Genomic DNA, 13,955 nt, shown 5'->3' with positions numbered 1-13,955 from the left:
CCTATATCCTTGGATCTTTTCCATTGGAAGATGCAGATAGAGTTTTGCCCTAAGACCCAGGTGTCCAAGTGTTGGACATGAGATCCCACAGGCTGTCTGCTAGAAGAAATGAAACTGAGAGGTTGAAAGGCAGTTTTATAAGTAGGATTATAAAGACATTTTTCTCAGCTTTCTCATTCTGACAGTGAAACTGTCAGCCTGAGTCCTCATACCAAGAAAGCTTCTACAGAAAGCTTCTCCTTTTGTCCTTGGGTCTGCAGGTGGTCCACAACCTAGCTAAATGTACATATGCATACTTCTGGGCTTCTGTTTTATCTTCCCTTTAAGTTGAAGAGCTTCTGTGTGTTTAAGGGAAGCTAATTAGCTGCTTTCTCAATTCATCTAAATTGTCAATTTGTCCACTGTTGCCTTTCTAGTACTCTTGATTGTATCTGGGAAACGAATCTAGATAGTTTAATCTAGATAGCTCCTATCCCAAGATATGCACCCCAGCCATTTTACTCGGAGACTGCTTGTGACACCACGTAAATTGCGCAAGAGAAGACACAGCACTGAGCACTATAGATAGTCAGGCTACAGGAACCGGGGCCGCTGTGCAAGCCAACCAATCCGAGAAACCTACAGCTAGTTTGCCCGCCGGCGTCACTAACCAACCCCAAGCTACAGCCAATCAGGAAGTGCAGTGGGGAGTTCCTCAAGTTGTTGCTAGCGCTGTGGCGGCTCCAGCAAGACCTGGGCGCGGGGGCTGCTGGGAGCCATGACGGTGATTCCGCCGGTTGGCCTGGGCACCTGGAAGGTGGGACAGGGCTCGGTGGGGATGCACGGCCTCTGTCACTAGGGGCTTGGGTCCGAGGGGCGCGGTGCAGACCTGGAGTTACTAGCGGAGCCCAGGCGGCCCGAGAGAGGAACGAGGTGCCATGGCCTATGCTCTCCCCCTTTAACTCGGCTGTCCTTGAGTGGCTGCGGCGCCGGTGCTGCTGCCGGGACTGGGGCCAGCGGAGGCCCAGCTCTAGAGTCCAGCGCGGGCCTCTGAGAAGATGCGCACCACCTTAGGGGTCAGAACCAGGGTGAACCGACCAAATCCTTGCCGTGAAGAAGGCGGGTCCGGGACGGACGGGAGGAGGCGCGGTGAGGCCTGGCTGGCCGGGAGTGGGGGCCACCGACTCCATCAGCTGGAAGTGCCATCTCTTGTCAGATAAAGAAAGGGGCACACTGCCCACAGGAGAAGACACCGGCACTTGGGTTTCTTCCTTTCTAGTATGGTGACTGATAGACTCGGTATCAAAGAGTGAAAGCAGTTCGACTTTTATTAGCTTTGAACTTCGTAATTCCTGCCAGTGATTTCAGACACAACACTAAGGAGAAAGCCTTTCAGATATGCTCTTAAAAAACTAGAAACTTAGTCCTTGATAAAAAAAAATAAAAATGTAAGGGGTCACTTTAAGAGCTTTTGACTGAGCTAGAATTTGAATATTCGACAGCTACTTGTCAAAATATTTTAAAACCTATTTGGTTCTGAGATCTTAGCCGGGAGCATGCATTGGACAGCCATTCTGTAAGCACTGGAGAGATTAAACTGACTTCAGGTTTATGCTGGTTTTGTAGAATGAAAACATTACATCTTTCCTGTTGTCTGAAAGTTTGTGTTAAATTGAGATAATTTCTTTTTGATTATTTTGTAAAGGTATTCTGTGTTGCCCATCCCCTCCACCCCCATGGCCTGGAATAAGCTTTACTTCCACATTTTCCTCAATTTTTTTTTCATTTTATACCATTTTTTCCAAATTGTCAGATATGGTTACTGGAAGTAGATTCTTTTATATAATTTATCTTCACTTCCTGCCTTTCATTCTTGTCAGATTGTAAGAAAATTGATCTTCTCCTGACCTCCCTTGCCAAAAATGCACCTTTTATTTTTTTAAATAACTAGTTTTTCTAAAATAACTAGTTTCTGCCTTTGCTGATCTGCCCCATTACATCATTATTTTCTTCATTATAACATTTTTTATCGTTATAGCTTAAGGTATGTTACATACTATACCTTATATAATATTCTTGGTAAATTAACTTTGAACAACACTGAATCTATTGCTTGATAAGCAAATGTGATTAAACTGATGAATTTCACAGTGTTGCTGAGAAGCTGAAGTGAAAAAATACATTTTTAACTGAAAGCCCTTGAAAAATTTCTTGTGGGGTCGGGGAGATGGCTCAATAGAATAAGCACTTGCTTATTCTATTCAGTTTAATCCTGGTTCTGCCAAAAAAAAGAAAAGAAAGAAAAAAGAAAAAGAAAAGAAAAATTCTTCGGTTTACTGAGCTTGTGAGTTTTTACCTTCCTCTGCCCCTCGCTGTAGTCCTTTCTCTACCATGACTGGTTCTTTCTGAACTTCTATATTGCTTCTAGCATTTACACTATGCATTGAAGTTTTGGTATATATGCTCCTTTGTACAGGTATATGCCTATTTACCTATTTACAAATGGATTGTGTTGTTTCTGAGGGTACTGATAAATCTTTTTTTTTTTTTTGCAAATTTATTCATAATTTCTAAAATTTGAAAGCAGCCAAGACATCCCACTCTATTTTTTTTCTTAGTACATGTTTGCAGTATATAGTAATCACAATTGTTGAGGGGAGTTCATACATAACACATCTTAATTATTTTTATTTCCCCCTTCCCCCCTCTCTTTCCTCCCATGTTCTCATTTCCAAAGGATCTATCTCCTTATTTCTATTATTGTTTATTTTTTCTTTAAAGTATTTTGGGTTTCTCATACTGAGAAATTGTATGATATATTTAACTTTGTATACCTGATTAATTTCACTTAACATTCTGCTGGATAGTTCTTTTTTTTTTCTTGGCGGAACCGGGGATTGAACTCAGGCCCCTGCGCTTGCGCAGGAAGTGCTTATTCCACTGAGCCATCTCCCCGGCCTGGATAGTTCTTACTACTCTTTGTTCCTCAGTTATTATTCCTTTTATGTTTATTTCTTTCTTTGATCATTCAGGAAGCTTAAAACACCTAGCTCTGCTCTCTGCGGGTACTAAAAATACGTGTAGATTTTCCCCAACTAAGTGAAGGAGTTGAAATTTAATTTTAAATTAAATTAACATTTACTAATTTTAGGAATAGTTGATATCAATTCTTTGACATCAATTTTTATGTATTCCCGAATCCCACATTCAGGCATGCAAAGGGCTGGTTTCCTGACTGTAGAAGAAACATTTCTGTCTTGGTTTTGCAGGCCTCTCCAGGAGAAGTGATTAATGCAGTGAAGGTGGCCATTGATGCAGGGTACCGGCACTTTGACTGTGCATACTTATACGAGAATGAAAGCGAGGTAGGAGAAGGAATCCAGTACAAGATCAATGAAGGTGTTGTAAGACGAGAGGAACTATTCATTGTCAGTAAGGTAGGACTTCTCCTGTGAGGACAACAGGGTTTCAACTGCTTTGGTCTAGGGCAATGAGAGGACTGCAGTAACCTACCATTGAGGGTTTTCCAGTTTTCCAATGAGAGTTACTGACTTTGTTTTATACTTCAACCAGAACCAAGTATAATTTTCATAGCTTTTTGTGTAGCCTTACTTGTTTTATATCATATAAGTGATTGTTCAGATAAGGGTATGTAGAGCTTTTATATTCCTCTCATATATTCCTTTTAAGAAATTATTTCAGGGCCTGTAATCCCAGCTCTTGGAAGGCTATAAATAGGCAGATCACTAGGAGTCCGATCTAGTAGTGAGATCCTGATCACCTGTGGACCCTTCCCTAAAATACAAAATACAAAAAAAAAAAAAAAAAAAGAAAAAAGAAATTATTTCATATTAATTATATATCATAATGGGTTTGTTTTGGCATATTTGTACAGGCATAAAATTAACAGTACATTCTTAAAGCTGGAAAGTTTTTGAGTAGTAGGTGGACACTTCAGCTACAGTGGTGAATGTCTCATGAGCACAAAATTTCCAACCTCAGAATCACATGGAATGATTGTTAAAGTGAAAAGTCTGTGTACCACCCAGGAATACTGAATTCGGCTGGTGTTAAAAATGGAGCAGATTAGACACAGGCACAAGGCATGAGCTAGCACTGCAGTTGCAGGAATCTGTAAGAAGTTTGGTGTTCTTAGAACATGCACATGGAAGAACTGCAAATGACAAGTAAAGCTGAGGGTTAGAGGGGGCAAGGTCATTAAAGTCTTGTTGTGCCATGTAAGGAGCTTTCCTTTTACCTGGAGACAAAGGAAAACCTGTAGGTTTTCAAGTAGGGCAGTTCATATTACATGTGAGACTGCATTGTATCTGGAATGTTAAGAGTAGGTGACAGGAGCATGCTTTTGAGGCAGTCCAGGAGACATTAACACAGTAGGAGGGAGGAGATGTGGGCTTAAACTGTCATAGTAAGGAAGGCATGGAAGAGACAATGAGTGTAATAGGAGATGAAGTCTCTGAAAAATGCAAGACATAAGACTATGGTAATAGAAGATAATAAAAATGAAATTCTTTTACTTTTGACCTTAAGGCAAAATGCTCTGAGCAGAAGACATGGGTTCAAGTCCTAACTGTCATTCCATACCTGTGATTGTAGGACAGCTCATGGTTTGAGCATTTGTAAAACAAGAATTTGATAAACTCCTGAATAATTTCCTGTCTTAAAATTCCATAATTTCAAGAGTTAATGTTGTTTCTATAGTTGATTGCCTACCTGTTTCATTTTAAGGTAATTAATTTTTACCACTTACCATTGTTCTTAAGGCTAGAGTAATCTTTGCTGTGTTCTTAGACAAAGAAAAAGTTCTTCTGAATGAGCACAGTAGTAAGGTAGGTAACTGGAAATTCCTAAATCTTACCATGTAAGCTGAAAACGAGTTACTTCTAAGTGGCTCATTGCCAGCAACAGATGTGTGCTCATTAGTTTGGGATAGGTAATAAAAATGTAATTTAAAAATAAGTAGATCACATATACTCACCATGTAGAGATAACTATTATTTAGTTTTGTCCATCATTTTTGTTAATTCACTATATTTGTCATTTGTTTTCATTTTACTTTCATTTGTCTTACTGTTTATTGTTTTTACTTGCTGTAGTAGAACCCTTGGGTTAGCTTCTACAGTTGTTAGTAGAGGTATAGAAGGGAAATAATGAGGAAAAAATTACTGAAGAATTTGTTTACTTATTCAAAACTAAAGAAGGAATGTCTAAATAAATATAAAGTAGTGTGTTTAACTACCTCGTATTGGCCTGAATGGTTATGTGTGACAATATCTTCCTTTTCCTCTGCAGCTGTGGTGCACTTTCCACAAGAAGTCCTTGGTAAGAACAGCATGCAGCCAGAGTTTGAAGGCCTTAAAGTTGGATTACTTAGACCTCTACCTCATTCACTGGCCCATGGGCTTCAAGGTACTGCTTAGTAGGTAGTTAAGTTTGTGTGACAGCTTAAAGAAATGTCAGTATGGAAGATAGCTTTAACATGAAATGGTTAGCTGCTTGAGTTCATTATGGACTAAATTATGGAGCAAGTACCTCATTTCTCTGCCCTTGAGTACATAATGTATCTGCTTCTAATAAATCCTTCTCATATCTCTTTAAAAATATATAGAGATCAGGATAGAACATTAAGACAAGTTGAATGATTAAGTATTGGAAAATGCTTTATGTTTTCTGCCGTTTGCTCTGTAACATGCTAGGCAGTAAAACTGTGCCTTAATGAGGCAGGTGGATTACAAGTTAATACTTGCAACTCTTTTGAATGGTGACTAGATTTTTTTAATGTCTCATGGTAGCTTTCTTTACCTTCTACCTCCTGTGGACTCACTTCATTATCACTCATCTTCTTTGCACTTCTATTTTTTTTGGTATGGAGGGTTGAACTCAGGACCCTGCACTTGCCAGGCAAGTGCTTATTCTACTGAGCTATCTCCTGGGCCCTTCTTTGGAATTCTAAGAAAAGAAGACAAGGTCCTAATGATGGAATTGAGAAAAGGCTCATTGTGCTCATAGGAAATTCCCTTACCCTCATTCTGTACCTCAAATTATTAAACATTTTAAACAATTAGCAGTACTTCAGGACTCCCTTTCTAACTTTTCAAGACGTGGACAACAAACTTCAAGGCTAGTAGAGTCAGCTCACTTGATCGTATGTCTTATAAAATTGGAGACTGGGGCCTAAAAAAAGGAGGTTACATGTCCAAACTGGTGTTAATTGGTGATGTGGCAAGGTTTAGATGCAAATCTCCTGGGGTCTGGGCTCACTTTATACCCAGCATCTTCTCAGGAGGGATGACCACAAGATCCAGTATGCTGTTTTCCTTTTGGTTCTCACAGCCTGGAAAAGACAACATGCCTTTGGATCACACTGGTATGGTTATACCTAGTAATACAGACTTCTTGGAGACATGGGAGGTAAGCTGATCCACACCATGTGGCATCTTTACCTTTGTTAATGCATTTGCCAGGTGGAAGCTATGTGAGAACTTGAGCTTTTTGTGCCCAAAACCATAGATTGAAACTTAAGGTTTGCTGGGTGAATTAAGAATGAGAGCTTGGAAAATTCAGAGACTTCAAATTACTTTCTTGTTTCTTTTAACTTAGAATGACTTATCTCTCTAAAACGTTTAGGGACTATGTATATTTCCCTTTTTTCCTTAAATTTTTAAATTAAATATTATATTTCAGAAAATGCAGTCTAGTAGAAAGAAGAAAATCTAAAGTTCCATGTTACCATCATCCAGTGGTAACTGCTATTAATATTTTATGTTTCTTCTTAGTCTGTCTTAAGCATTTCAGAACCATAATATTGGCATCATGTTAAAATTCACAGAGGTATGTGGTGGGAGAAGACCAAAAGGCCAGTTTCAAGGGTCAAGATGAAAAATGCTAAAGGCTTGAAATGAAATGCTGTTCTGGAAAATCAGAGAAACAATATGTTTGAGTCATGTGGAAGTTAACCATAAGCTGGAAAAGGACAACCAGGACAGCAAGAATCTCTCCGAATATGGGTTCTAGCACAGCTGACCCAATGTGTTGGACTTACTAACCAGCATGACAGGCAGATTAGTGTGTTTGAGACCCAAGAAGAAAGCAATTTCAAACTAAAATTGTAGTAGACATAAATTTTGGAGATGAGATCTGAAGCCATTGGACTGAGAATGATAAATGAAGTCATGTGAGTGCCTGAGGTCATCCAGAAGAGAAACAAAAAAAAAGATCACAGATAGGGAGAGGTCCTATGCCAACACACCACTATGCCTTCCTCCTGTAATACTGGCTATATGTCTGAGGTGTCAGGAGCTGCTGCCCTTTCTATCACAGTGAACTGCCTCTCATTAAATACTTGTGTTATACCTTAAGGTTTTGTATGTCATGCATATGATTCTGGTGATTATTACAGAATCAAGGCAGCAATGTCTATATATTCACTCATTGGTCACCAGCTTCAGGTCTACTCGGGACTTACTCCTGAATACTAGCACTGGCTTTTTCTGAAGCCAGTGGCCCAGCTGGCTTGCTAGTTAGAGGTTAAGGTTCTGTGCTCAAATTCCATAAAATTTTAAATGATTAAAATGAGATAGGAGAATAACGAGACATCATTTTGCTTGAGATGATGGTTCTGTAGAGGGACAGAAACTTGAGTAAATAAAACAAATAGTGGACATAATGATTAGACATATCAACAGATATCCAGGATAACAAGAATAATGAATTAAAATATGCTGAATGTTTCCTAGATTCCAATCATAACTAATTTTTCATCCTGTCATGTAAATCATAATACAACTCTGCAGTGTCAACAGTGTTATCCTTTTATAGAGGAAAAAACAGGCTTAATGACTCCGGTAATTCACTCGGTATCCTTCAGCTATTAAAGAGATTCAACTAGGATGAGAGATTGAGTGTAGAAAAGGCTTTGAAATTCCAAACTAAACATTTTAAAAGTATTGAGTGGATCCAGTTTTAGACTACCATGCAGCATTGCTGAGGGACATGGCTTATCAGTGCAGTAGACAGACTCCTACACCAAGTAACATTTTTGTTCTCCTTTAGGCCATGGAGGAACTGGTGATTGAGGGGCTGGTGAAGGCCATTGGGGTGTCAAACTTCAACCATGAACAACTTGAGAGGCTTTTAAATAAGCAGAATTTGAGGATCAAGCCAATCACTAACCAGGTGAGCTGGTGAGTGTTGGAGGGTTGAATCAATGTATTTGACTCCTAGCTGTTATTTCCACATATCTTTACTGGAAATGGAAGGATCTATGTTATGTGAAACAGCATTTTTTTCTAATGAACATCAAATGGTTACTTGGTAGTCCAAGTAGGCAAGTGATAAAGTGATCAGGAAAGTGGCTTTCCTGACAGTCTGTACATAATGCCATTGGCAAAGTGGGTTTGACCTAGATCTTGATTCTCCACATGGAGTTATGAACAGATCACCAGTTATGTTTATAAGGGCCAAGGGCCTACTAGTAGGCAGTCCTATGCACGCTGGCAACAGGAAGGGGATAAATGACTGACCGCCTTCACTGCAGGCTTGCAGACTGTCTAAGTAGAGGTTCACACTTCTTTTCTTTCTTTCTTTTAATGCAACAAAGAGACTAGTGAGGAAAAGATTGTCATATTTGCTAAACTATTCAATTAGTTTGGGATGTCAAAAGGCCATTTTTGTAGTAGGTTACTTAAACTTTTTATTAAAGCACAGCATATGTATAAGGAAATGTATACATGTGAGAATGGAGCTTGATAAATTCCTATAAAAGAACATAGCTCTGCCTCCAGCATCCAGATCACAAAAAGAGAGGATGATCAGTGCCCAAGCAGCGTCCTTCCATGCCCCTCTACACTCAGTAACTTGGCACTACAAAGGTAGCCACAGTTCTGATGTTTAGTAGCATGTCACATTTATAAAGAAAAAAGGAACGCATCATTAACTGTAATGTCTGGGCTCTTTCACATAATAATGTATTCCGTTCATCCAGTATGGGAGTGCAGGTTGTTTCTTCTTATTTCTGTATGGTATTCGACTATGTTAATATATCACAGTTTACTTATTTTCTGTCAATGGGCACAATAGTTTAGGGTGACTCCTGGAGTACTTTCCAATTTGGGATCATTCAGTGAAGGACTTCACTTCCTATTTTGGCTTTTTTCACTTTATAAACTTTTTAAAACTGTGCTATAATAACTTAAAATTTTTGATAGGACTTTTCAGTAGGTACAGAAAAGTATGTAAGTAAAAAAAAAAAAAAAAATAGAATAAGTGTTTGCCTGGCAAGCACAAGGTCCTGAGTTTAATCCTTAAAAAAACAAAAAAAATGAAAAAAAAAAAAAAAAAAAAGCATAGCTTGACAAGTTTTTGTAAAAGTGAACAGAGTCTAATTCTCAGCAATCAAAGCAGTAACCAATGTCCTAAGCTTTCTACAAGCTCCCAATATCCTGTCTTAGTCAACATCACAAAAAGCAACAACTAACCTGACTTCTAACATATTTTGGTTTAGCATTTTTTTAAGATCTTGTATGCATAGAATCTTTTTATTTGCATAGTATCTCCTTTTTGTGTCAGGATTTTTTCTTCACTACCATGGAGTGGCTTTTACCTAGGGGAAGGCAATAAGTTAGAAGGTGTGTTTCCTGAGGTAGGGTGTGGACACCAAGGAACACATGACATGAAGACTGCGGAAGGACTAGCTTTTCTTTTGTTGGCTTTCCTGAAAGCTTATCTTGCTGGACTTACAATGATCCTGAGAGTGATTTGGTTATCTTTAATTCCCTATGGATGAGCATTTATTTAAAATTAAGTGCTTATAAACTAAAATTCTATGTGAGAATTTAGAGTATGGAGGAGAGAGCAGTCCTGCTTTTGTTACACGTAACTCCCTAGTGTCACTGATTCATTCAACAGGTATTTACTATGTATCCTCTGTATAGAAAGGCTGTTCCTGTGTTGGAGGTGTAGTCAGAGTTTGCAAGAGAATAGACATAATTCAGGAAACATAGTTTATAGGATTATTTTGTAATATTCACCCAAAAAGTAAAATACAGGATGAGTGTAAGAGATCTGTCCACTTTAGAGATCCCATGCATCCATTTGAGGGCCTGGATCCCATGGAAGTGTCCTACACAAGTCCAGGCAAAGGCCTAAAGCCCACTGTAATGTCCTCCATGAGTCTGTATCAAGGATGTGTCCAGGGAATATCCAAAGAACAGTGATAGAAGCTAGAAAGTCTGTGCCAGAGGGATGAAGGATCCGTGCAAATAGGCTGAGGAATCTGCAAAGTAGCCTGGAAGCGACACTCAATGTGAACACCAGAACTCCCCCAGAGAGAACCATATCTATCCTCAGCAACAGTGAGAACCCGATCTCTTCTTCCAACAATAACAGCAGAGTTCATATCAGGAAAATAGATGATGATTCAGTTCAGCTAGGTGTTCCCATTTAATTTAACTATTAGTTAATCCATCACAATTATCATATATCCATGAGCAAAACAGATTCAGGCAAAAATCCCTGTGTTCATGTCATCATCAACCCTGATAACAACAGACAAAATAAATGAAGTGTATGAGGTGACAGATTATTACATCTTCTGGAAAACAAAGGACAGGAGGAAGGTGGGAGCTATGGAATGTTTAGGTTTTTCCCTGAGTGATCAAGGAAGGCTTTGCATGACTGTTGATGTGGGAGCACACAGGTGACATAGGTGTCTCTGAGATTATAAATTCACAGACCTTTACTGCACCCAGCATTTAGATGGCAAAATCCAACATTCTCACTTGAAAATGAAAATACTTGGGTCTCAGTGGTCCTTGGAGTTGGTCTGTAGCAGCCAAGACACTGTTGTAGATCTCCTCTATTAATTTTTTTCCAGAATGCCATTTGTTTGAATTTTTATGGTACTTTATGATTCTATTTATAGATTGAGTGCCACCCATACCTTTCCCAGAAGAGACTAATTAGTTTTTGCCAAGCCAGAGATGTATCTGTGACTGCCTACCGTCCTCTTGGTGGTTCAAGGTAAAGATGTGTACATCAGTAGCTGTGTTAGTTGAGGTACTATCATTAAATAGATGTCACCTTCCCATTTCCTTTGAGAAGCTGCAGGCACTTTATCCAGAAAGTGTAGTCAAGGTGTGTGTTGAGGGCTTCTCAGGGGCTGGGAAGATGGCTCAATAGCAAGCACAAGGGCCTGAGTTCAATCCCTGGTTCCGCAAAAAATAAATAAATAAATAAATAAATAAATAAATAAATAAATAAAATAAAAAATCCAAAGGGCTTTTCATGCCTCTGAGGCACTCAGCTGAAGATAGAGGGTTGATACTTGAAGCCAGAGTCACTTTCAGTGGGCTGCTTTCTGGCAAGCAGTGCTTTTTAAGGGATCTATAACCTACATGAAGTGACACCTTTACTGAGCTCCCCACTAATACAGTAGGCAGTTACCAGAATGTGTCACAAACCTCTTAGCCTCTAGATAATGCAAATTTCACATGTTCTCTTTTCCCATACCTCAGCTTTGTACTGTACCCTTTCTATCATCTAAAGATCCATCACTCAGCTGCCTAAGCCAGAAACTCAGAAATCATCCTTTCTCATTTGAAATCTACTTCAGTACCAAGATTTGATTTTTGTGCCAAGAGAACTCAGAATCTGCCTTTTGATCTTTATCATCACAGTTTCCATCTTAGTGAAGTAAAGCTTTCCTCAACTCCTGAGAGGGACCCAGCTGCAGCTGACCCAACATTTCTCTCTTCTTGGCTTTATTTCTTATTATTGCAAAACTTCAGCCTCAACTATGTGAGGCTCTTGTATTCCCTTGGATATAAGATGTGCTTTCTAGGCTCTGTGCCTTTGTACATACAATTCTTTATTCCTAAAAGTCTTCATTTCAGCATTACCTCCTCCAGAAAGCCCTGCTGGCATATTTTTTTATATTTTATATATAGTCCTTGTCACATATATTGTGTTTATTTTCTTTTCACTCTCTCCCACTAATTAAAACTACTTTACTGCAAGTATTATACCTTATGTATTCTTCCTTAGAGGCAGTTTTAAATGTTAACAGAAATCTTAAAACTTGAAAATCGTAAAAATTATGCTTCTCACAGTATAGAAGGATTAAAATGGGATATATACAGCATATTCTCACAGTCAAAAAATTACAAAACTTAACCAGCCTTAACATTTCAATACCAGTTGCAAGATAAGTGTAACTTGACTAAGAGTACATTTTCTTATGTGTTGTTTGCTTTCGAGTTTTACAGAGACTTATCATCTCAAGGACAGCTTGACTCTGTCTTATACAATGATTTATTCTTCCTGTTCATTATAACCTAATCTCCTTGTTGTTGTATGATAGTAGCCCCAATTAGTTTACACAAAATAAATTCTAGGGCCAGCCAAATAGTTCAGCAGATTAAAGTGCCTGCAAACAAGCGTAGGGCAGAATTTATCTTTTTTTGAGTGTTTTTAGGGAAGGGTCTATAGGGTGTTCAGGGTCTCACTACTAGATTGGACTCATAGTGTTTCTCCTGTTTACAGCCTCCCAAGTGCTGGGATTACAGGAATCACTATAATTCCTGTAATTATAATAATTACAGGAATCAGTATATGACATAGTGGTATATGACAAGACATGTGTAACCAACTAGAGAATATCCTGTTATCTGCCTTTTGTTCTTTCTAACAACTTGTATAAGTAACTGTAAAATTCCAATGCAGGGAAGATGCTCTGGAACTGAGATTCCCATCAGCCCACTAGTGTAATGAAGCTAAATGCCTTCCAAAGTTCCTCAGTGCCATATCATTTCTCTGGCTTGATCCTAAGTTCTACAACACTATTTCCAGCCCATATTTTCATAGCTGTGACATATTAGAAGCCCAGGAAAGGCTGAAATAATTTGAGATTATTTTCTTCTGTGTGCTTTGCATGTGAAATGAGCCAGGGATTTTGGTAGCAGCTGGGGAATTTACAAAGGGCTGCTTCACACTTCATGCTGAGCTTGGGGGTGAGAAGGCCTTTAATATAGTGATTGGAGAATCAACAAAAGTAAGGGAACAACTGAAATCCTGGGTCTATGGCAAGAAAACTTGTGTTGTCTTTCAGGACACTTTAACAGCTACAACTAGATCAGTGCTTGAAACCTGATGTCTTAGTTACATTTCTCATTGTTATGGCCAAATATCTGACACTTCCAGTGAAGGGAAGAAAGTTTATGATTGGCTGATTGGCTGTATGGCAGGTTGGCCTAAAAGGAGAATCACAGAGAGGAAACAGTTTATAGTGGGTAGAGGACAACAAAAACAAGGAAGGTTCAAAGACTGCTCCCCTCTTATTCCTTATATCTTATGCAGGTTACTTTGGGTAGCACTCAAACCTTAATCCAAGTTCCCTCAATCCTAGCATTGTACCATGAAGCAGTCATACACTGTAAATCCAGCTATCTCTTTTGAAAACCCCACCTATGACTGCATGAAGCTTTCATAGTGGGGGCATCTAGACATAAACCATAATGTTTCACTCCTCACTCCCCAGAAGACTGATGCACCCATCTTCATGCAAAAGGCCTTTGGTACATCCCAACAGTTGCCAAAATCCTAACAGTTTCAATTTGGTAAAATGTCTGATTCTTAAATCTCCCCTGAAATTTAAGGCAAAGTCTTAGCTGCAAGCCCTTATAGAAATAAAAAGAAAGTTAAACACTTCCAACATTCAATGGCATAAGATAGACATTTCCATTCCAAAAGTTTCAAGTGGGCATAGCAAGAAATGGGAACAAAGCAAGATCATATTCAAGCAGGGCAAATAAATCCTGCAGTTCTACTTCCAGTATTCCTGGCAAGTTATGAATTCTAAACTCTTGTGTGGCTCCATCCTTGCAATATTTATTGTGGTCGGGCTGGTGAGATGGCTCAGTGGTCTAAAGCACCTACTTATAACAAGCTTAGCAAAGCACAGG

The 13,955-nt window shown here is 38.9% G+C and overlaps 1 protein-coding gene across 4 annotated transcripts in view; it reads left to right on the top strand.

Annotated features, from left to right (window-relative positions):
• Positions 1–694: 694 nt before the first annotated feature.
• Akr1e2 (aldo-keto reductase family 1 member E2) overlaps positions 695–13,955 on the top strand; it is a 20,654-nt gene continuing 7,393 nt past the window's right edge. Inside the window, exons 1-6 of one of the 4 annotated variants that reach the window (XM_023701975.1) lie at positions 695–796; positions 3,249–3,416; positions 5,290–5,319; positions 6,331–6,408; positions 8,050–8,172; positions 10,919–11,016. In XM_023701975.1, coding sequence (XP_023557743.1) covers positions 758–796; positions 3,249–3,416; positions 5,290–5,319; positions 6,331–6,408; positions 8,050–8,172; positions 10,919–11,016 — 536 coding nt within the window. In that variant the 5' untranslated portion in view covers positions 695–757. Of the gene's footprint in view, positions 797–3,248; positions 3,417–5,289; positions 5,407–6,330; positions 6,409–8,049; positions 8,173–10,918; positions 11,017–13,955 lie in introns of all 4 variants that reach the window. The other 3 variants (XM_004641871.2, XM_023701976.1, XM_023701977.1) reach the window with 3 other exon arrangements.

The sequence above is a fragment of the Octodon degus genome, unplaced genomic scaffold, assembly GCF_000260255.1.
Source record: "Octodon degus isolate 3935 unplaced genomic scaffold, OctDeg1.0 scaffold00145, whole genome shotgun sequence".
In the NCBI taxonomy this organism is placed as follows: Eukaryota; Metazoa; Chordata; class Mammalia; order Rodentia; family Octodontidae; genus Octodon; species Octodon degus.
The sequence above is the reverse complement of the archived record's forward strand: the minus strand, read 5'-3'. Positions and strand labels throughout refer to the sequence as shown.